The sequence below is a fragment of the Scyliorhinus torazame genome, chromosome 2, assembly GCF_047496885.1.
Source record: "Scyliorhinus torazame isolate Kashiwa2021f chromosome 2, sScyTor2.1, whole genome shotgun sequence".
Classification (NCBI taxonomy): Eukaryota; Metazoa; Chordata; class Chondrichthyes; order Carcharhiniformes; family Scyliorhinidae; genus Scyliorhinus; species Scyliorhinus torazame.
The window spans coordinates 265,748,059-265,772,077 of NC_092708.1; the positions used below are offsets into that span (position 1 = coordinate 265,748,059).

The window sequence follows — 24,019 nt, forward strand, 5'->3', positions numbered from 1 at the left end:
AAATATCCTCGACATCACGGTACCTCCATACCTGGTCATACCATGCTAAAGGCGACTATTAACGCTGGCCACCACCCCCGCCAGGCTCTTTTTTAACAGGGGGTGAATGTGGTAGTACCAGGTATTGCGGTACCTGAGAGGCTGATGACAATTGGTTAGACCCAGGAGTCTACCATTGGCTGTATTACGTAGCTCCGCCCTGAAGGCGGAGTATAAGAGATGGTGCCGTCCCAGCAGCCTTCACTTTCTGTATCGAAGCTGCTGGGGAAAAGGTTCTAGTAGATTAAAGCTTTCAGTTATGAAATCACTTCATCTTGAAAGTAATTGATTGCGCATCATACTTTAAATTATTTTTTTTTTTAAACAACAGCGGGGGAAGGGAAAGCAGCTTCAGAGTGAGGAACAGCGTGGGCTTGAAAAGCCCACCAAAACCTAGCCAAGGGCGAAAGGCACACAAGAGAATAATGGCTGGATAAAATAACAAATCGAAGGGGCGGCGAGATACAAGGAGCGACAGCAACGAGGGAAAAGCGCAGGAACGGCGGGCGCACAGGCAGGCGGCCCCACGAGACGGGACAGCGGTTCAGGCGAACCTGGAAGGGGAAAAGCTGGCGGACCAAACAGGACGCGGCGACCATCATCCCCCTTGCACAGGGGGAATAGTGGAGAAGCGTGCCTAAAAGGGAGCTAAACTCCATAAAGGGGATGATCAGGACGGAGAAGGAAGTGCTGTCGGAGACGGCAGACAAAATGCAGGGAGCCATCGAAGGCATGGGTAGAAAGGTGGAGACGCAGGAGAAAACGATCCTGGAGTTGGAAAAGGCCGCCTCGGACCAGAGCGACAGGATTGTAGCTCTGGAAACAGAGGTGAGAAGGTTGGTAACGTCCCAGAGGAGCGTAAAAGAGAAAGTGGAGGACCAGGTAAACAGGTCCAGGCGGCAGAATGTCAGAATAGTGGGTCTGCCAGAGGGGATAGAGGGCAGAGACCCAACGGGCTACATCACCTAAATGATGGGCAAGTTAGTGGAGAGGGAGGGCTTTCCAAACCCCCCAGAAATGGACAGGGTGCACAGGTCGCTCCGACCCAGGCCCAAAGCTGGGGAGCAGCCCAGAGTGATTATCGCGAAGCTGCACCGGTTCCAGGATTGGGAAAAAATCCTAAGGTGGGCCCGGCAGACAAAATCATGCACATGCTAAGGGAAGAAATAAGGGTGTACCAGAACATTGGGGCGGACCTGGCCAAAAGAAGGGCTGAGTTCAACAGAGCAAAATCCGCACTCCACAAAAGTAGGGATGTTATTCCCAGCCAGACTCTGGGTAACGTTCAAGGGAAAGGAACTGTATTTTAACACCCCAGTGGAGGCTGATGAGTTTGTTAAATCGAACAAATTGGGGGAGGAACAGCCGCAACAGCAATGAAAGCCACGGGGGCGCAAAAGAAAGGAACAATCGTAACAAAAAGCGGAGGACAGACCGCAAACAGAGACAATAAGATCACGAACTGTACACATTTGTTTTTTGTGTTACGCAGGTCTGTGCTGCCTCGTTTCCAGGCTCGTTTCTTCTCTCAATGCGATGGGGGGAAGCGAAGCGAGGGTGAGAAAAGCAGACAAGGGCGAGACAAGGGCTGGTAGGGGGAAGGTAAAGCAGGGCCAGAGATGGGCAAGTACTGGAGATGGGCAAGTACTGGAAGGGGAGCCACCGTACCAGCGAGGAGGGCCAACACGGGAGTGCAGGAAGAAAGGAGGGTCACGGCATGCTTCTAAGGGGAGAGGGAGTGTCTGGCACAAAGAGGCAGGGGCAGAAGGGGGAGAAGAGCACGGGGGGGGGGGGGGGGGACCGCGGAACAAAAGAGAAGGTTGAGGTAGAGAACCAACAGACACAGGCCTCGGCAGGCATGGAGCAGGGCGAGGAACCGAGATGGCGCCGCAAACAGCCACTCGGGAGGGCATCAGGGCAAATGGATACCCCGGAGGGCAGGGCATACACATAGCTGGCGGCCATGTTGGGTGCCCCCTAGATAAAGGTAAACCCCGGAGTGCAGGGGCGCGTCCACCAGGTAAGTATGTGTGATCCCGCAGGACCAGGGGGGTCAGAAACCCCCCCCACCAGGATTGTTACCTGGAATGTAAGGGGACTCAACCTAGTGAAAAGATCCAGTCTTCGCCCACCGAAGAAGCCTAAAAGCAGACATAATCTACTTACAAGAGACGCACCTGAGGGAGAAGGGCCGACTGCTGGTAAGGAAGGGCGAGATGGGACAGATGTACCATTCATGTTATGGGACGAGAGGGCAGCATGGTGGCGCAGTGGGTCAGCCCTGCTGCCTCATGGCGCCGAGGTCCCAGGTTCGATCCCGGCTCTGGGTCAGTGTCCGTGTGGAGTTTACACATTCACCCCGTGTTTGCGTGGGTTACGCCATCACAACACAAAGATGAGCAAGGTAGGTAGATTGGACATGCTTAATTGCCCCTCAATTGAAAAAAATGATTTAGATACTCTAAATTTTAAAAAAAGAAGGAAAAAAATGTTAAGGGACCAGGGCTAGGGGGGTAGCAATGCTAATTAACAAGAGGACGAGGTTTACGGAAACCAAGACGGTTACGGACCCAGGGGGACGGTACATCATGGTCAGCGGTGTCCTGGAAGGGGCACCGGTCGTACTGGTCAATGTGTACGCTCCCAACTGGGCGACACAGAATTCATAAAGAAGACCATGGTGGAAATCCCCGATATTGACACACACACCGACTGATTATGGGGGGCAACTTTAACTGCGTGCAGGACCCATTGACCGACCGATCAAACCACAGGGCAAGGAAAAAGATTGGCATGGCATGGGAACAAGGAGCTTTTATGGAGCAGATGGGGGCAGTGGACCCAAGGGGCTGGTTTAGCAGACTGGGGCGCCCCACATGAAGGCTGGATACGGATCCTGCCAACAAGGCCTTTTGCCAAAAAACATCGCAGGCCATAGGTGACTATGTTAGTAAAATCCAAAACGGGAAGATCTCATCCTCCACATTTTGGGAGGCACTGAAGGCCGTGATTAGAGGAGAGATCATGGCCTACAAGGCAAACAGAGATAGGGAAGAGTGGTGGGGAGGTGACAACTGGTGAACTCCATCTGGAAGTCAACAGAAAATACTCCGAGGCTCCAACAGTAGAGCTGCTGTCGGAGAGGAAAAAGCTGCAAATGGACTTTAACCTGCTATCCACTAGGAAAGCAGTGTACCAACTCCGCCAGACACGGGGGACCTTCTACGAACACGGAGACAAGGCTGACCGCCTATTGGCTCACCAGCTGAGAAAACAGGCAACGACAAGGGAAATAGCGCAGGTAAAGGATACTGGTAACAGAACCAAAGGAGGTCAATCGGGCGTTTGAGACGTTCTACTTCTGTTTGTACACCTCCGAGCCCCCCAACGGGGACGCAGGGATGAAAGTTTCTAGTCAGACTGGAACTACCAATTGTGGGGGAAGACAGACGGGGGGAGCTGGAAGCACCAACAGACCTGGGAGAAATCATGGAGAGCATCAGCTACATGCAGGTGGGGAAGGCACCGGGACCCAACGGGTTCCCGGCAGACTTCTACAAAGAATTTGCACCAGTACTGGCCCCACACTTAAGGGACATGTTCGCGGACTCACTGGCGAGGGGCACCCTGCCCCCCACTCTAGCGCAGGCCACAATTTCACTGATACCCAAAAAAGATAAAGACCTGACAGAATGTGGATCATACAGACCCATTTCACTGCTGAACGTGGATGCGAAAATACTCGCAAAGGTCCTGGCCAAAAGGCTGGAGGACTGTGCACCAGAGGTGGTCGCAGAGGACCTAACGGGCTTTGTCAAGGGTAGGCAGCTCACAGCAAACAACAGGCTGCTGCTGAACATAATAATGACCCCCCCTGGGGACAGAACACCAGAGGTAATCGTCTCCCTGGACGCAGAAAAGGCCTTCGACAGAGTCGAATGGAACTATCTCCTCGAGGTACTGGAACGGTTTGGGCTAGGAGCGGGGTTCACCGCCTGGGTGAGACTGGACACAGATCCACAAGTAGAACCTGACCAGCCTGGAGGGAAGTAAGAAAAGACCTTCAAAGGTGGGGCTCACTCCCACTCTCCCTGGCGGGAAGAGTACAGATGATCAAGATGAATGTACTGCCAAGGTTCCTCTTCCTGTTTAGATCCATACCGATCTTCATCCCCAAGGCCTTTTTCCAAAACGTAGACGTCTAATCATGGCGTTTGTGTGTGTAGGGGGGTAAGAACCCGAGAATTCCCAAACCGACACTGCAAAGAAGGAAAATCAAAGGGGGCTTGGCTTTACCAAACCTACAATACTACCACTGGGCAGCAACAGCAGAAAGAGTGAGGGGATGGGTACAAGAACCTGACACAGAATGGGTACAAATGGAGGAGGCATCCTGTAAAGGAACGACCCTCCGGGCCCTGGCCACAGCAGCACTCCCATTCCCCTCAACAAGACACACAACAAGCCCAGTGGTAGCGGCCAAGCTGAGAACGTTGACCCAGCTGAGACAACACTTCAGGATAATTAAAATGGCCCCCACCTGCGGCAATCACAGATTCCCCCCACCTTCAAAAGATAGAGGCGGGACGGGGGTACACTGACAGTCAGAGACTTAATAGTAGGGCACAGACTGGCGACACTGGACAAACTGACAAGGAAGTGGAAACTAGCAAAAGGACAGGAATTGAGACATCTCCAAATAAAACACTTTCTCCGCAAAGAGACAGTAGGGTACCCCGGGGCCCCAGAAACCACACTACTCGAGGACCCGATAGGCACAAGAGCGAGAAGGGGAGCTCTGTGGGAAAATATTAGGACAGCTACTGGACAGAGCCCGAATACCACTGAATGGGACCAGACAAAAATGGGAGGATGAACTGGTGACAGAGGTAGGATGGGGACACTGGAGCGAAGCACTGAGCAGGGTGAGCTCCACCTCCTCCTGCGCAAGGCTCAGCCTAATGCAGCTCAAAGTGGTGCACAGAGCTCACCTGACCAGAACCCAAATGAACAGGTTCTTCCCGGAGGTGGAGGACAAATGTGAGCGATGCCGGAGGGGCCTGGCTCGTCCCAAACTTGCTGGGTTCTGGACAGCCTTCTCCGAGGCAATGTCCAAGGTTGTGGGGATGAGGGTGAAGCCATGCCCAATAGTGGCAATCCTCGGGGTATCGGAGCAGCCAGAACTACACATGGGGAAGGGGGCCAACGCCCTTGCTTTCGCTTCCCTAATCGCACGCCGGAGAATCCTGCTCGGCTGGCGATCGGCAGCATCACCCAAAGCTGCAGACTGGCTCGCTGACCTTTCAGAATTTCTCCACCTGGAGAAGATTAAGTACGCCACCCGAGAATCGGAGGAAGGCTTCCTAGATACATGGGGGCAGTTTGTCGGTCTGTTCCAAAACCTGTTCGAGGCTAGCAACAAGGAGTAAGATAAGAATAAAAAAACCAAGATAGATGAGGAACCAAAGGACTGCGCAACCTTGGGGGGAGGGGGAGGCAGAAAGAAGGTGGGGAAACCACAAGAAGAGGTAACCCCCCCCCCCCCCCACCTTACTGAAAATAAAAGCAAAACACAGCTGAAGCCGGGGGGGGGGGGGGGGGCGGGAGACTTATAGACCGATACAGAGGGCGGTGAAATGTATATAGGGTCAATTAAATTAAGGACAAAATAAACCTCTCTGTATGATAAAGTAAATTAGCGCGGGTAAGAAAAATGTGATGTATATATACAATTGTTTGTAACTGAGAAATGCCAATAAAAAGATTTTTTTTTTTTTTTTTTTAAAAAGGAATTATTTTGCAATGAGGTATTTTCTTTCCAGTCTCGGCACCAGACAATCTTACATCAGCTACAGTTTGGTTCAGGCTCCATAGAAAGCATAAGAACACTGGCGAGGTCGCCCCTTACCTTTTCCTCGTATCGCCGTTTAGTGCTGGACGACAGCTTCTCAGGTGAAAGGAAATTAAGATTTGGCACTAAGGAACCTCCATGTGATTCAAAAGGCCCTGGGGTTAAAAGGGAAATGGTAAAAAAACATACTTTGTAATAAAGCTGATAACCAGGGACGTGAAAGTGATTAAACAAGCAAATGTAATCATTACTTATACTAATGCAATGCTATCACTATTTAACATACTGGTTTGAGAGAAAGCATTGTTGTGGGGTGGAGATTATTGGACAGGATGCAGAGATATTTCAATACCTATTTTAAAGTCCTTACTTACATATTCCTGTCGTAAATACTTATGACGGAATTTATATTGGAAAGTATCTCCGTAAGAACACAGAAATATCTGGAGTAGACCATAAAGCACCTTGAGCCTGCTCCATGTTCATTATGGTAAGGGCTGATTATTGGCCTTTACTCCACAGATGACACTAAAGTCGGTGGAGTTGTGGACAGTGCGGAAGGATGTTACAAGTTACAGAGGGACATAGATAAGCTGCAGCGCTGGGCTGAGAGGTGGCAAATGGAGTTTAATGCAGAAAAGTGTGAGGTGATTCATTTTGGAAGGAATAACAGGGAGACAGAGTACTGGGCTAATGGTAAGATTCTTGGCAGTGTGGACGAGCAGAGAGACCTCGGTGTCCATGTACATAGATCCCTGAAAGTTGTCACCCAGGTTGAGAGGGTTGTTAAGAAGGCGTATGGTGTTTTAGCTTTTATTGGTAGAGGGATTGAGTTTAGGAGCCATGAGGTCATGTTGCAGCTGTACAAAACTCTGGTGCGGCTGCATTTGGAGTATTGCGTGCAATTCTGGTTGCCGCATTATAGGAAGGATGTGGAAGCATTGGAAAGGGTGCAGAGGAGATTTACCAGAATGTTGCCTGGTATGGAGGGAAGATCTTATGAGGGAAGGCTGAGGGACTTGAGGCTGTTTTCATTAGAGTGAAGAAGGTTAAGAGGTGACTTAATTGAGGCATACAAGATGATCAGAGGATTGGATAGGGTGGACAGTGAGAGCCTTTTTCCTCAGATGGTGATGTCTAGCACAAGGGGACATAGCTTTAAATTGAGGGGAGATAGATATAAGACAGATGTCAGAGGTAGGTACTTTACTCAGGGAGTAGTAAGGGCGTGGAATGCCCTGCCTGCAACAGTAGTGGACTTGCCAACACTAAGGGCATTCAAATGGTCATTGGATAGACATATGGACGATAAGGGAATAGTGTAGATGGGCTTTAGAGTGGTTTCACAGGTCGGCGCAACATCGAGGACCGAAGGGCCTGTACTGCGCTGTAATGTTCTATGTTCTACTTTCCTGTGCACTTCCCATCCCTTAATTCCCTGAAAAGCCAAATGTCTTTCGATCCCTAAATGTATTTAACAATGGAGCATCCAGGGCAGCACGGCGGCGCAGTGGTTAGCACTGCTGCCTCACGGCACCGAGGTCCCAGGTTCAATCCAGCTCTGGGTCACTGTCCGTGTGGAATTTGCACATTCTCCCCGTGTTTGCGTGGGTAGGTGGATTGGCCACGCTAAATTGCCCCTTAATTTGAAAAAATGAATTGGATCATCTAAATTTAAAAAAAAACAATGGAGCATCCACAACCCTCTGGGGTAGACAACCCCTGAAGAAAGAACAAAGAAAACTGATGTAGTTTACTGTATTTTCACTAGCATTAATACATTAAAAATTAATGTATTTAAGATATTGCTGAATTAAATTACGAGTTATTGAGGTTCACGAACTTATTAAATTGTGACCAGCGTATCAGACATGGCTAGCTTTCTCTGTTTGGAGAAAATCAAGTTCGCCTTGAGAGGGTCACTGTTAGGGTTCGCCCGGAGGTGGCAACCGTTCGTCGACTTCTTCGCGGAAAATGAATCATCAGCAGAAGGGGGGGGGGGTTAGTTTAGCTAAGAGTAGGGGATTAATAAAGGTGGGACCTGTAAGGAAGGGAGACAGCTTTTGCACTATGTTTATAATTTCATGTACATTGTTTATTGTATTGTTGTTATACCAAAAAATACCTCAATAAAATGTTCATTTTTTAAAAATTGCAACAATGTTACAAGATCAAGAACAGCCCACTATTTCTAAAATATGAAGAAGAAATTAAAAACAGAAACTGAAGATGCCCAGCAGGTCTGGCAGTATCTGTGGAGAGAAAAACAGCATGAACATTTCGGGCCAATAACCTTTCAGCAGAAATTTGAAGCACAGATTGTACTCCAAGTGGAGGACTTGAATGTCCATCAGCAAGAGTAGCTCGGTGCCATCACAGCTAACCATGCCAGCCTAGTCCTGAAAGACACATTTGCCAGACTGAACCTGCACCATGTGGTGAGAAACCAAACCAGAACAAAAAGCCTGCTCGACTTCATCCTCACCAATCTACCTCTGACAGATGCATTTGTTCCTGACCATTTTGGCAGAAGTGGCCAATACACAGTCTTTGTGGAGACTAAGTCCCGTCTTCACACGGGAAGTGTGACATTACACCATGTAAAGTATAATTTCAGAACAAATCAGAAAACTCAGAACTAAGCATCCATAAGGTGTTGTGGGCCATCAGCAGCAGCACAATTATAAACAACCACAATCTGCATCTTCCTGACCTGGCATATGTCTCGATCTTCCATTACTATCACACCAGGGGGTCAGCCCTGGTTCAACAAAGAGTGCAAGAGAGTATGTCAGGAGCAGCACCAGGAATACTTCTGAATAACACATTAATCTGATTAAACTGCAAGACGAAGCTACATGCATGTGAGATAGCGGGAGCAGCATGTTACAGGCAGAGATAAGTGATCCCACAATCAATGTGGAGATCAAAGCTCCACAGTCCTGTCATATCTAGCCATGAACAATGTTAAATAATTAAACAACTAACTGGAGCAGGAAGCTCTGAAAACATTCCCTATTTTCAATGATGGTGGACCCCAGCACATCAGTGCAAAAGACAAGACTGAAACATCTGCAGCCAGAAGTGTCCTGTGGATGATATATCTCAGTCTCGTAAGGCCTGCTGCATCACAGATGTCATTCTTCAGCTAATTCAATTCACTCCATGTGCCTTAAGCCATATTACAAAATGGATATAGTAAAGGCTATGGGCCATGACAAATCTCTGCTGTAGTATGGAAGATGGCTGTGTTTGTGTAAAGACAATCGTCTCAGACCAATAACATCACTGCAGGAGCTCCTCAATCATATTCAGCTGCTTCATTAATGATCTTCCCTCCAAAATGACACCAGAAATAGGGATGTTTGCTGATGATTGCATACTATTCGGTATTATTTTCAACTCCTCAGATAATGAAGCCGTTTGCGCCTACAAGCAGCAAGACCCGAACAACATTCAGGCTTGGGCTGATAAGTGACACGTAACATTCACACCATACAATTGCCTGACAATGACCAACTCCAGAAAGAGAGAATCTAACCACCTCTCTGTAATATTCAATGGTATTGCCATCAATGAATCTGCCACCATCAATAAACAGGGGGTTACCACTGACTAGAGTGGAACAGCCATACAAATGCTGTGGTTACAAGAGCAAATCAAAGGCTGGAAATTCTGCAGTGTGTGACTCTCCTGACTCGACAACGCCTTCCCATCATCTTCAGGGCACAAGTCAGGAATGTGATGGCATACCCTCCACTTGCCTGGATGAGTGCAATCTTGACAATCAAGAAGCTCATCGTCATCCAAGAAAAAGCAGCCCACTCAATCAGCAACCATCCAAACTTCACTTCCTCCACCACAAGGGCATAGTGACTACAATGAATACCAACTTCAAGATGCACTGTAGCAACTTGCCAAAGCTCCTCCGACAATATCCTCCAAATTCACAATTTTTTTACCACCTAGAAGAACAGGGGCAGCAGACGTACGTGGACACCATCACCTATAAGTTCCCATCCCAGTCACATATCATCCAGATTTAAAACTATATTGCCATTTCTTCAGTGTTACGGAGTCAAAATCATGGAACTCTCTTCCTACACCATATGGACTGCAGCGATTCACCACCACCTTCATGATGGCAACTGGGGATGGGCTATAAATGCTGACCTTTCCTTTTTTTAAAAAATATGTTTTTATTAAGAATTTTTCAACAATATTTTCCACCTTACAAACAACCCCCCCCCCCTCCCCCAACAAAGAAAAGAAAGAAAGCTCGCGTGGCAAGACATGAACATGGCAAGTCAATAAGTTACAGAACTTTGTACATTGGATTCTTCCCGTACATGTCAGTTTCCGGATCATTCATGTGTTTTCTTGCTCAAATGCCCCCCAGAGAACCCCCCCCCCCACCCCCCACGAACGATGTCCCCCCTCCCCTCCCCCCCTGGGTTGCTGTTGCTGCAGTCCGACCTTCATCTAACGCTCCGTGAGATGGTCTAGGAACGGTTGCCACCGCCTGTAGAACCCCTGCGCAGACCCTCTCAAGGCAAACTTTATCCTTTCCAACTTGATAAACCCAGCCATGTCATTTATCCAGGCCTCCACGCTGGGGGGCTTCGCCTCCTTCCACATTAGCAAGATCCTTCGCCGGGCTACTAGGGACGCAAAGGCCAGAATGCCGGCCTCTTTCGCCTCCTGCACTCCCGGCTCGTCCACTACTCCAAATAGTGCTAGCCCCCAGCTTGGCTTGACCTGGACTTTCACCACCTTAGATATTGTTCCCGCCACTCCCCTCCAGAGCCGGGCATGACCAAAACATATGGACATGGTTCGCCGGGCTTCCTGAGCACCTCCCACATCTGTCCTCTACCCCAAAGAACCTCAGCCTCGCCCCGTCATATGCGCTCTATGAACCACCTTAAATTGTATCAGGCTAAGCCTGGCACACGAGGAAGAGGAGTTAACCCTACCCAGGGCATCAGCCCATAGCCCCTCCTCAACCTCCTCCCCCAACTCCTCCTCCCATTTACCCTTCAGCTCCTCTACCAAAGCCTCCTCCTCTTCTTTCACCTCCTGGTATATCGCCGACACCTTGCCCTCTCCGACCCATACGCCCGAAATCACCCTATCTTGAATCCCCTGTGTAGAGGAAATTCCTTCACCTGCCGCCTCACAAACGCCCTCTCTTGCATGTACCTGAAAGCATTTCCCGGGGGTAGCCCAAACTTCTCCTCCAGAGCCCCTAAGCTCGCAAACGTCCCGTCAATGAACTGGTCCCCCATTCTTCTAATCCCTGCCCGATGCCAGCTCTGAAACCCCCCGTCCATCCTTCCTGGGACAAACCGATGGTCGTCTCTGGTTGGGGACCACACCGAGGTTCCCGTCGCACCCCTGTGCCGTCTCCACTGCCCCCAGATCTTTAGCGTTGCCGCCACCACCGGGCTCGTGGTGTACCTTGTCGGCGAGAGCGGCAGCAGTGCCGTCACCAGCGCCCCCAGGCTCGTTCCCTTGCAGGAAGCCATCTCCAACCTCTTCCACGCCGCCCCCTCTCCCTCAATCACCCACTTACGGATCATTGCCACGTTGGCTGCCCAATAGTAACCAGCCAAATTCGGCAACGTCAACCCTCCTCTATCTCTGCTACGCTCCAGGAACCCCCTCCTTACCCGCGGGGTCTTGCTCGCCCACACAAATCCCATAATGCTCCTGCTTACCCTCTTAAAGAAGGCCTTAGTAATCATCATTGGGAGGCATTGGAATACAAAAAGAAATTTCGGGAGGACCACCATTTTAACCGACTGTACCCTACCCGCCAAAGAGAGTGGCAACATGCCCCACCTTTTAAAATCCTCCTCCATCTGATCCACCAACCGCATCAAATTTAGTGTGTGCAGTGCCCCCCAGCTCATAGCTACCTGAATCCCCAAGTATCGTAAGTTCCTTTCCGCCCTCCTCAACGGTAGGTCGTCTATCCCTCTTCCCTGGTCCCCCGGATGGATCACAAAGAGCTCACTCTTTCCCACATTGAGCTTATAGCCTGAAAAATCTCCAAACTCTCGTAGGATCTGCATTACCTCCACCGTTCCTCTCCCCCTCGAACCACCCCCTTCCATTTCCCCGACTCCCTTAACGCCATGGCCAAAGGTTCAATTGCTAATGCAAACAGCAGAGGGAACAGGGGGCACCCCTGCCTCGTCCCTCGATACAGCCGTAAATACTCCGACCTCCGCCGGTTCGTGACCACACTCGCCACCGGGGCTCTATACAGGAGCTTAACCCAACTAATAAACCCTCCGCCAAACCCAAACCTCCTCAACGCTTCCCAGAGATACTCCCACTCTACCCGATCGAAGGCCTTCTCCGCGTCCATGGCTGTCACTATCTCCGCTTCTCCGTCCACCGGTGGCATCATTATCACATTTAGGAGCCTTCGCACATTAGTATTTAACTGCCTACCCTTTACGAATCCCGTCTGGTCCTCGTGAATCACCCCCGGGACACAGTCCTCAATCCTCGTGGCCAACATTTTTGCCAGCAACTTAGCATCTACATTAAGGAGCGAGATCGGTTTATACGACCCACATTGCAGTAGGTCCTTATCCCGCTTCAAGATCAAAGAGATCGTCGCCTCTGCATAGCTCCTGTCCACCCTTAAAATCTCCCCCACTAACCTCTCCCTTTCCCTGCCCTCTCTCTTCACCCTATGAGCCCTGATGGAGATTAACTCTCCCCTGACCACCGCCTTCAGCGCTTCCCATACTATTCCCACCTGCACCTCCCCGTTGTCATTGGCCTCCAGATACCTTTCAATATACCCCCGCACCCTCCCGCACACTTCCTCGTCTGCCAGCAGTCCCACATCCAACCTCCACAACGGGCGTTGGTCCCTCTCCTCCCCCAACTCTAACTCCACCCAATGCGGGGCATGGTCTGATATGGCTATGGCTGAATACTCCGTTCCCTCCACTTTCGGGATCAATGCCCTGCCCAGAATAAAAGAAATCTATCCAGGAGTAGGCCTTATGTACGTGGGATAAAAAAGAAAATTCTCTGGCCAAAGGCCTGGCAAATCTCCACAGATCTACTCCCCCCATCTGGTCCATAAACCCCCTAAGCACCTTGGCCGCAGCCGGCCTCTTCCCCGTCCTAGATCTGGAGCGATCTAATGCTGGGTGCGCGAACACTCGGACCCTCTTAACCGGCCCATTTAGGCCTCTCGCATGCCACGTGATCAGCCGGATTGGGGGGTAACACCCCCCCACCGACGAGCCATATCCTACCTTAGGCCAGTCCCGTGCTCGCGCCTCCCTCCCTCCAGTCCCCCAGGCGGGGAACCCCCGCCCCGACCACCTCTTCTATTTTCAGTTCCCCCTCGGACAGTGCAGCAGCAACCCTGGAATCCCCCCCCCCCCCCCCCCCAGATCCACATCTAGCTCTTTTGCTCCCCCATATTACTTCCGAGAGTCAGCTGACTTCTGCTGACCCCGGCTTCCCCCGCTTTCCCATCGATCTCCCCCGTGTGGGAGTCTCTCCTCCTCCTTGCCTTCCTCCATCCCCCCCCCCTTTTTGCGCAGGAAAAAGCCCACGCTTTCCTGAACCAGCCCCGCCCCGTGGCGCAGCTCCTGTTGCAGCCATTATCCCAGCTCCCTCATCCCCGAGTCTCACCTCCCTCCAGCACCGACGCCCACATTCCCCATCATCATCATCTCGTCTACAGAAAAGAAAAAAAAGGGAATTTTTAGGAATTTGAACCAGAACTCTACCCACATCCCCATCCATCATCCCACCCATGAATTATTCTTTACCCATATTTACAACCCCATATACAACCAACATTTCCCCCCACAACCACATCCCCTCAGTTCGAGTCCAGTTTTTCCGTCTGAATAAAGGTCCAAGCCTCTTCTGGCGTTTCAAAATAATGGTGTCGGTCCTGATAAGTGACCCACAGTCACGCAGGCTGCAGCATGCCGAACCTGACTCTTTTTTTATGCAGCACCGCCTTGGCCCGATTGAAGCCAGCTCTCCTCCTTGCCACCTCCGCGCTCCAATCCTGGTAAACTCGGATCACCACGTTTCCCCATCTACTGTTCCGCACCTTCTTGGCCCATCTCAGCACATTTCTTTGTCCGCGAATCAATGGAACCTTGCCACTACCGCCCTTGGCGGCTCATCAGCCCTGGGTCTGCTCGCCAGGACCCGGTGAGCCCCTTCCAGCTCCAGGGGGGTCGGAGAGGCCTCCGCTCCTATCAGCGCATGGAGCATCGTACTCACATACGCCCCGGCATCAGCTCCCTCCACTCCTTCGGGAAGACCCAGAATCCGGAGGTTCTTCCTCCTCGACCTGTTCTCCAGGACCTCAATTCTCTCGGCCCACCTCCTGTGCACCGCCTCGTGCGCCTCCATTTTTACCGCCAGGCCCAGGATCTCGTCCTCGTTGTCATTCATTTTATCTTTCACCTCACGAAGCTCCACCGCCTGGGTCTTCTGGGTCTCCTTCAGCCCCTCGATCGCCAACAGCATTGGCGCCAGCACCTCCTTTTTCAGCTCTTCCACACAGCGCTTAAGGAACTCCTGCTGGTCCGGCCCCCATGCTGCTCGCTCTCCGCCATCTTGCTTTTCCCCCCTCGATTTTGCCGCTGCTCCAGAGCCTCTTTTTTCGCCGCTCCACCGCTGATCTCGGCCATATATCGTAAGGGGGGGACCTTACTGCACCTTCCCACACGGGATCAATTCAAAAAAGTTCCGTTGGGGCTCCTCTGGAGAGCCCGAAAGTCCGTTGTCGCGGGAGCTGCCGAATCGTGCGGCGACCGGAAGTCCATCAATGCTGACCTTTCCAACGACATCCACACCCATGAAAGCACTTTTAAAAAAGTGTTTACAAGGAGAGCCACAATTAACTTTCTTAAATATAAAAGATGACCGTACATTTTGACACTGTGTCAGTGAAGATACAGGAACACCAAGTGTTGTTCTTTGACATAGTTACACGGCAGCAGCCTTTGCCAAAAAACAAACATTGCTGCAAGAAGATCCAGTCACATCAAAAAATGTTTTTGAAGTCATCAAATGTTAAAGCATGGTGACACATTGGACTGAAACACTGCCTCTCAAAGATTTGACATTAACCCATTTAGAATAATGTTAGCTTCAGAGTGCTCAGGGCAGATGGAATATTGGGAGTTCCCTTCAAACATAAGTGGAAACATTTCTGTCTCTACTGTAAAACCAGCAACAGGCATAAGATCAGGAGACTTTGCCTGAGTGAGATGGAGACCAAGTGAGTAGCAAATTAGATTCACATGGTAAATTCTGGACAGTCTTTTTAAGGTTTAAATATAGATTAAAAGTGTCAAACTCTAACACAGAACTAACATCCTTCAAGTCAGTTAAACCACCTTGATAAACAGGAAAAATAAACAAAATACTGTGGATGCTGGAATCTGAAACAAGAACAGACGAAGCTAGAAACTCAGCAGGTCTGCCAGCATCCTCTAGGGATGAATGGAGATAACTGCCTGGTAGGAACTGCCTGGTAGGTTCATGTGGAAATTTGGTGCATGGGGGAAAGTAAGGTTTATTGCAACTTGTAAAGTGTGTGAAATAGTCAGATTTATCAGTACCAGTAAGGTTTATCAATAGTTGTAAGGTTTATTAAGTTAAGGCCAAGCAAAAATTTATATAAATGAACAACGGTAAAATAAAGTTAACGTAAGTAAAATAAAATGAGGACGTGGTAGGACAGCTCAGTTGCATTGAATTCATGTCCTGTATTTTGTGGGGAGTCGTGGACAAACCATGCGACCACATATGCAGGAAGTGTCACCAGCTGCAGAAACTTGAGCTCCAGGCTTCGGAACCCGAGTGGCGGCTTGGATCACTGTATCTCATCCATGAGACTGAGGGCTACGTGGGTAGCACATTTAGATAGGTGGTCACAGGTTAGGACCATGGAAGCAGAAAGGGAATGTGTGCTCGCCAGGAATTTCTACAGAACCAGGTAGGTAGCACAGAAGTGCTCTGAGGTCCCACTCACTAATTTGTTTTCTGTTTTGGATACTGGAAACTAATGGCATCAAGGGACAAGGAGAGAGTGCAGGAAAGTGATGTGGAGGTAGATATCAGCCATGATCTAATTGATTGGTGCAGCATGCTCAACAGGCTAAATGGCCTACTCCTGTTTCTATGTTCCTACCAAGCCTGGGCATTTGTTTCTGAAATAGACTCAAAAGACTAGCAAAAATTACACAAATCCCAAGGTGTGAAATGCAATTGGGCTCAATTATAAACCAGTGACTCCAAACATGGGGATACAATCATCCATACTTATTTGTTCTCTCTTATTATTCAACCTACCTGCCCCGCTTCCCAGGGAGAGACTATTACCATCAACTGTCACACTATGTTAATCAGATAGAAGTATGGTACGATGGCCGAATGGCCTTTTTTGTCCTATAAAGCTCTCTGACAACATGTGTTAAAACCTTGGCATTACTTGGTTACAGGGAAGGCTGTGGTACCTGTAGAACCGCAAAGTGATCCCTTTAGGCTCTGTGAGGCGGGGCTCTCTGGGGTTTCCCTGCTCAAAAGAAAACAAAAGGAAGAAAGATAGTTAACAGAAAGCAACCAAGGAAAAGCAAGTTACAGCAGAAACAATAATGGTTTCCTGTTTAAACTTTTGGCACTGGCCAGAACTAAGAGATAATGGTTTGAAACTCTCATTTCAATAACTTGCTCCGATTAGGCTGGGTGGCCACAATATACAGGCTCAGGTGTATTCTAGCCAGCAGCTAGAAAAAAGGTAAGTTAATTGGGTTGGGCAGTGTTGACTCATCCCCATGGCCTGAAACGAAATATGGCCAAAATAAATAAACGCTGTGGCCTAATGGGAAATACGGCAAAGAGAACACCAAAGCGTAATGGGAAATGTGACCAAGTTACAAGAGACATTGCAAAGTCACGGAGATATTTAAACTGAGCTGAGAAAGCGCAAGCTGCAACCGGATACAAGACAGCAGGAGGCATTTGACCTCAAAGACGATCAATATCAACCCGAGCCATCAGTGATGTGACATGAAACTAATGGCTGTAAATAAGCACCCATCACATGGGAAACAGGAGATAACAGGTGTGAAGTACAGCAGGCCATAAAGCATGAGCATTTGCTGGGGAATGGTCATCAGCTGCGGGCAGGAGTGTAAGTGCATGGTATAATAATAAATGTTTATTAGTATCACAAGTAGGGTTACACTGCAATGAAGTCACTGTGAAAAGCCCCTAATCGCCACACTCCGGCGCCTATTCGGGTACACAGAGAGAATTCAGTAGTCTGTATTATTCCTCGTGTCTGAATAAAGCTCGTAGTCTTAGTTAAAGTGGATGCTTTATTTAGTAAGTTTGTTCTCTCTCCAGCGCTTGTACTATATGTTACAATACGAAGTCTTACAACACCAGGTTAAAGTCCAACAGGTTTGTTTCGATGTCACTAGCTTTCGGAGCGCTGCTCCTTCCTCAGGTGAATGAAGAGGTCTGTTCCAGAAACACATATATAGACAAATTCAAAGATGCCAAACAATGCTTGGAATGCGAGCATTAGCAGGTGATTAAATCTTTACAGATCCAGAGATGGGGTAACCCCAGGTTAAAGAGGTGTGAATTGTACCAAGCCAGGACAGTTGGTAGGATTTCGCAGGCCAGATGGTGGGGGATGAATGTAATGCGACATGAATCCCAGGTCCCGGTTGAGGCCGCACTCATGTGTGCGGAACTTGGCTATAAGTTTCTGCTCGGCGATTCTGCGTTGTCGCGGGTCCTGAAGACCGCCTTGGAGAACGCTTACCCGGAGATCAGAGGCTGAATGCCCTTGACTGCTGAAGTGTTCCCCGACTGGAAGGGAACATTCCTGCCTGGTGATTGTTGCGCGATGTCCGTTCATTCGTTGTCGCAGCGTCTGCATGGTCTCGCCAATGAAACGACTACACGATGACATTAATAAGTTCCATCCAACCATCAGACTCACCATGGACTACTCTCCAAAATCAGTTGCATTCTTGGACACACTCGTCTCCATCAAGGACGGTCACCTCAGCACTTCGCTTTACCGCAAACCCACGGATAACCTCATGATGCTCCACTTCTCCAGCTTCCACCCTAAACACATTAAAGAAGCCATCCCCTATGGACAAGCGCTCCGTATACACAGGATCTGCTCAGACGAGGAGGAGCGTAACAGACATCTACAGACGTTGAAAGATGCCCTCGTACGAACGGGATATGGCTCGACTCATCGATCGACAGTTCCAACGCGCCACAGCGAAAAACCGGACCGACCTCCTCAGAAGACAAACATGGGACACATCCGACAGAATACCCTTCGTCGTCCAGTACTTCCCCGGAGCGGAGAAACTACGTCATCTTCTTCACAGCCTTCAACACGTCATTGATGACGATGAACATCTTGCCAAGGTCATCCCCACACCCCCACTACTTGCCTTCAAACAACCGCGCAACCTCAAACGAACCATTGTTTGCAGCAAACTACCCAGTCTTCAGAACAGTGACCTCGACACCACACAACCTTGCCATGGCAATCTCTGCAAGACGTGCCAGATCATCGACATGGATACCACTATTACACGTGAGAACACCACCCACCAGGTACGCGGTACATACTCGTGCGACTCGGCCAACGTTGTCTACCTCATACGCTGCAGGAAAGGATGTCCCGAAGCATGGTACATTGGCGAGACCATGCAGACGTTGCGACAACGAATGAACGGACATCGCGCAACAATCACCAGGCAGGAATGTTCCCTTCCAGTCGGGGAACACTTCAGCAGTCAAGGGCATTCAGCCTCTGATCTCCGGGTAAGCGTTCTCCAAGGCGGCCTTCAGGACCCGCGACAACGCAGAATCGCCGAGCAGAAACTTATAGCCAAGTTCCGCACACGAGTGCGGCCTCAACCGGGACCTGGGATTCATGTCGCATTACATTCATCCCCCACCATCTGGCCTGCGAAATCCTACCAACTGTCCTGGCTTGGTACAATTCACACCTCTTTAACCTGGGGTTACCCCATCTCTGGATCTGTAAAGATTTAATCACCTGCTAATGCTCGCATTCCAAGCATTGTTTGGCATCTTTGAATTTGTCTATATATGTGTTTCTGGAACAGACCTCTTCATTCACCTGAGGAAGGAGCAGCGCTCCGAAAGCTAGTGACATCGAAACAAACCTGTTGGATTTTAACCTGGTGTTGTAAGTCTTCTTACTGTGCTCACCCCAGTCCAACGCCGGCATCTCCACATCATATATGTTACATGTAAGCTGTCTGTCTGTGTCCTGCTCACCAGCTGCCGTTCCTGTGAAGAGTGCCCCCCTGACTTCCTGTTTGTCCATTACATACGTCTCTGGTGCTCCCTCTAGTGGTTACTTAGTTGTAGTGTATTTACATTAACCCCCTGTGTATATCATAGATTATCATAGAATTTACAGTGCAGAAGGAGGCCATTCGACCCATCGAGTCTGCACCGGCTCTTGGAAAGGGCACCCTACCCAAGGTCAACACCTCCACCCTATCCCCATAACCCAGTAACCCCACCCAACACTAAGGGCAATTTTGGACACTAAGGGCAATTTATCATGGCCAATCCACCTAACCTGCACATCTTTGGACTGTGGGAGGAAACCCACGCACACACGGGGAGGATGTGCAGACTCCACGCAGACAGTGACCCAAGCCGGAATCGAACCTGTGACCCGGGAGCTGTGAAGCAATTGTGCTAACCACAATGCTACCATGCTGCCCCAAATATACAGTGATGCATACCACTACAATGTCCAATTCACCTAACAAGCACATCTTTCGGGACTTGTGGGAGGAAACCGGAGCACCCGGAGGAAACCCACACAGACATGGGGAGAACATGCAGACTCCGCACAGACAGTGACCCAAGCCGGGAATCAAACCCGGGGGTCCCTGGTGCTGTGAAGCAACTGTGCTACCGTGCGTTAGACACACCATGTGAGAAAGATATAAAAAGATAGTCACAGAAGGCGCCTTCAGCTTGATGACTGAATCTCATCCCCATTTCGTGACTGGCTACCGCAACTAGGTGGTGAAGTCTCCACAAGTTCACAAAGAGTTACTAGATAAGTATTGTCGGTTTTAAATCTGTGCCTCTGAAATTGTACCAATAGTGAAGGAAGGTGGAATCATTGAAGTGATTTGGATAACTGTGTGGTAAAACCTTTCTTGTAGTAGCAGTGGTAAGCATTGGGATTTATATACTGTTTTTAATGAAGAAGTGATTTAAAAGCCAAAGTGCTGTGTAGATCGACCAGAGTGGGCTTTTTCTGCCAGTTACAGCAGGATACTCTACTGCTTTTCTCTACGAGAGGCAATGAACTCTCCCCTCATCTAATTGTTGAAATTCAGTTTTGAACATTTGGTGCTTGCAAATAAAGGCCTGATTTTCAAAACAAAACACAAAAGAGAAAATAAAGGACTTTTACACTTTCAGTTTGGAGAAATAAGAGAATAGAATCATTGAATAGTAACAGCACAGGAGATTATTCTGCCATCGTGCCGATATCTGTTCTTGGCAAGAGCAAGAGTTAGTCCTGCTGCCCTGCAGCACAATCTTTGGGTGCTTATCCAATTCTGTTTTGAAAGTCACAATTGTATCTGCCTCCACCACACTCTCATGCAGTGCATTCCAGATCCTAACCACTCTGTCTCCTTTGGTTCTCAACAGCTCCACCAAATGGATGGTTTCTCTCTCCTTTGACCCATCAAAATTTTGAACATCTCTATCAAATCTTCTCTCAACTTTCCCTTCTCTACGGAGAAAACCCTCAGCTTCTCCAATTTATCCATGTAATTGAAGTTCCCATCTCTGGAGTCACTTTCGCAGCTCTCTGCACCGTCTAATGCTTTTGCAGCCTTCCTAAAGTGTGGTGCCCAGAATTGAACACAATACTCCAGTTATGGCCAAAGCAAAGTTTTATGAAGGTTCATCATAATTTTGTATTCTATGTCTTTATTCACAAAGTCCAGGATTCTATATGCTTTATTAACCACTTTCTCAACCTGCTCTGCCATCTTCAATGATTTGTGCACACAGATCCATATGTCTCTCGGTTTTATCTGCCACATTTCCACCCATTCTACCTGTTTCATGTCCCCTTGAAATCCATTGTTATCTTCCTGCTCAGTTTACAATGCTTCCAAGTTAATGAGAACAATGCCTCAAAAACCTTATCCCCAGATTCCTCAAAATGCAGCACTGCCAAACCCTGCAGTAACCCTAAACATCACCTTCAATTCCAACTTCTTCCAAGGCCCTTTGCTGAATCAGTAGATACAAGATAGGATACAAGTCCACACTGGAACTCTCAATGGAATACTCGCCGATATTTTTACTCCAAGTGTTTATCTAATTCCATACAATGCTGCAGATCAGTCAGATTCAATAGCTCTCACTGTGGATAATCCACATTTTCATAGCAACAAACACAGATAGCAATGAAAATAATGGCAAGGTTTGCTTCTGCCCTTTGCTCTTGCATTTCCAGAACTAATCCAGCTTCCATGTCCCTCGATTTTGATTCGCAAATCAATGGCAATCACTTGTTGCACTTTACATTCTTGTATTTCATAATACAATTTGATCTGACCTGACCGCCTCTACTCTAGTAAACGTAACCCTGGTCTCAACTCTCAACACCAGCTTTACGGGCTTGTGCTCTCTAATGACCAGATACCAAATATCAAGTCCCTGCCAATCAGAATTATTCAACCTCTGGTCCACAGTGCAATCTCACCTATTGCTCTTTTCCTCCAACATTTTGGACCTGATTTTCACGAAGTGTTCCGCCACCTCAGAACCCAGAATCCGTTTTTCAGTCTGTTTGTCCTTTTCAAATGATCTCACCTGAAAGGAGTAAATGAAAAACCATCACATCATGAGGGAACCTATACTTCCCCACTGTACCCATGTAGCTGACAATTCCTCCATAATTATTAGAGAGGGTAGAGGTGGTTATTTCTTCAACTCTTCCATGTGCAGTCAGGTTCCTCGCCACCCACATTTCCCCCCTCCCTCATTAACCACACACAGGGTGTCTTCCTCTTCCCCCATCACCACATCCCCCCCCCCCACCCCCGACCATACATAGGGTCTTACCCCCACCACCCTCCCTGCCCCCCATCAATTAGATTAGAGAATTAAACGTGTGGCTCAAAAAGTGGTGTGGAAAGAAGGGGTTTCAATTCACAGGGCACTAACATCAGTACTCAGGGAAGAGGATGCTACTCCGTTGGGATGGACTCCATTTGAACTAGGCTCAGAACAGTCTCGTAGCCAGTCATATAATCAGGGCTGTTGACAGGAATTTAAGCTTACAGAGTTGGGGAGGGTTCGGGTGAAGGGAGAAGTAGAAATCCAAAGAGCTTTGCGTCCCAAGTAGCCCGGCGTAGGATTCTACTCATGTGGAAGGAAGCAAAACCCCCAGGCGTGGAGGCCTGGATAAACAACATGGCAGGGTTCATAAGATTGGAATGAATAAAATTTGCGTTGAGAGGATCGGCTCAGGGGTTCTCCAGGCGGTGGCAACCGTTCCTTGACTATCTCGCGGAACGATAATGAAAAGATAGAAATGACAGCAGCAGCAACCCAGGGGGGAGGGGGGAGCACTATTTTGTGTTTTTGCTATTTGTTTTTTTTTAAGTTGTTGTTATTAGTTCACTATATTATTTAAATAATGTTATTTACCAGTTAATGTATAATCCATTGTTGAGATGTAAAAACGGAAAAAATTTTGTTTGACAAATTTTAATAAAATATATTTTTTTTAAAAAGAAATCCAAAGAGAAAGATCTAGGCATCAGAACAGTCTAACAACGTGGGTACGGACAAGCAGAAAGAAAAGAGAGATCAATAAAATTTGTGCATCAGCGAATAAGGTCATTGTAGGAAATAGAAGTAAAAAAATTAAAATAAGTGTTCTTTATCGAAATGCACAAAGCATCTGCGATAAGATGGAGAAACTAGTGGGACAGAGGTAAATAAGTTAGATATTCCTGTGTGCAGTGGGTTTCAGAGCTGGAGTGGCGGCCGGGGATACTGTGGAGCATCCACAAGGCACAGCGTATCGTAGATAGCATGTCGAGGGAGATGATCATACCCAGGCTAACACTCCACAGGCAGGAATGGAATGGGTGACTACCAGACAGAGCAAAAAGCCTAGGCAGGCAGTGCAGGAATTTCCTGTGGCCATTATCCTACAAAACAGCTTTGGATACTGTTGGGGGGGGATGGTCACTCAGGAGAAAGCAGCAACAGCCAAATTTGTTGCACAGGGGAGGAGTAAAAAGTGTGGGAATCCAATAGTTTTTATTAATTAAAGTTTAGCGTACTCAATTTCTTTTCCAATTAAGGGGTAATTTAGTGTGGCCATTCCACCTACCAAAGCACATCTTTTGGGTTGTGGGGGTGAAACCCACACATACATGGGGAGAATGTGCAAACTCTGCACGGACAGCGACCTGGGGGCTGGGATTGAACCCAGGTCTCGTGCTGTGAAGTAGCAGTGCTAACCACTGCGGGGAATCCAATAGTTTAGGGGATTCAATTGTAAGGGGAATAGATAGGCATTTCTGTGGCCACAAACAACACTCCAGGATTATGTGTTGCTTCCCTGATGCTAGGGTCAAGGATATCTCAGAGTGGGTACAGTGCATTCTGGGCAGAGAGGATGAACAGCCAGTGGTCGTGATACACATTGGTACAAAAGTCATAGGTTTAAAAGAAAAAGGGTATAAAGTCCTAAAAGCAGAATATAGGGAGTTAGGAAGGAAGTTAAGAAGTAGACTCCCAAAGATAGTGTTCTCAGGATTACTACCATTACCACGTGCCAGTCAGAGCAGACAAAGCAGGATACATCAGATGACTGCGTGGCTGAAGATTATGGTGCGTGGGGGAGGGTTTCAGATTCCTGGGGCATTGGGACCGGTTCTGGGGGAAATGGTGTAGTGATCTCTGTATATCAATATACATGATCAATATATGTAATGCTAGTACAGGCAATTGAACACTAGAGGTCTCACTATCAGGACCTAT

General features: G+C 48.6%; 1 protein-coding gene across 1 annotated transcript in view; it reads right to left on the reverse strand.

The window, feature by feature from the left end:
- LOC140398279 (eIF-2-alpha kinase GCN2-like) overlaps positions 1 to 24,019 on the reverse strand; it is a 257,905-nt gene that overhangs the window by 18,312 nt on the left and 215,574 nt on the right. The window contains 3 exon segments of the mRNA XM_072486762.1: positions 5,948 to 6,045; positions 16,417 to 16,475; positions 21,723 to 21,832. Of these exon segments, the coding sequence (XP_072342863.1) occupies positions 5,948 to 6,045; positions 16,417 to 16,475; positions 21,723 to 21,832 (267 nt within the window).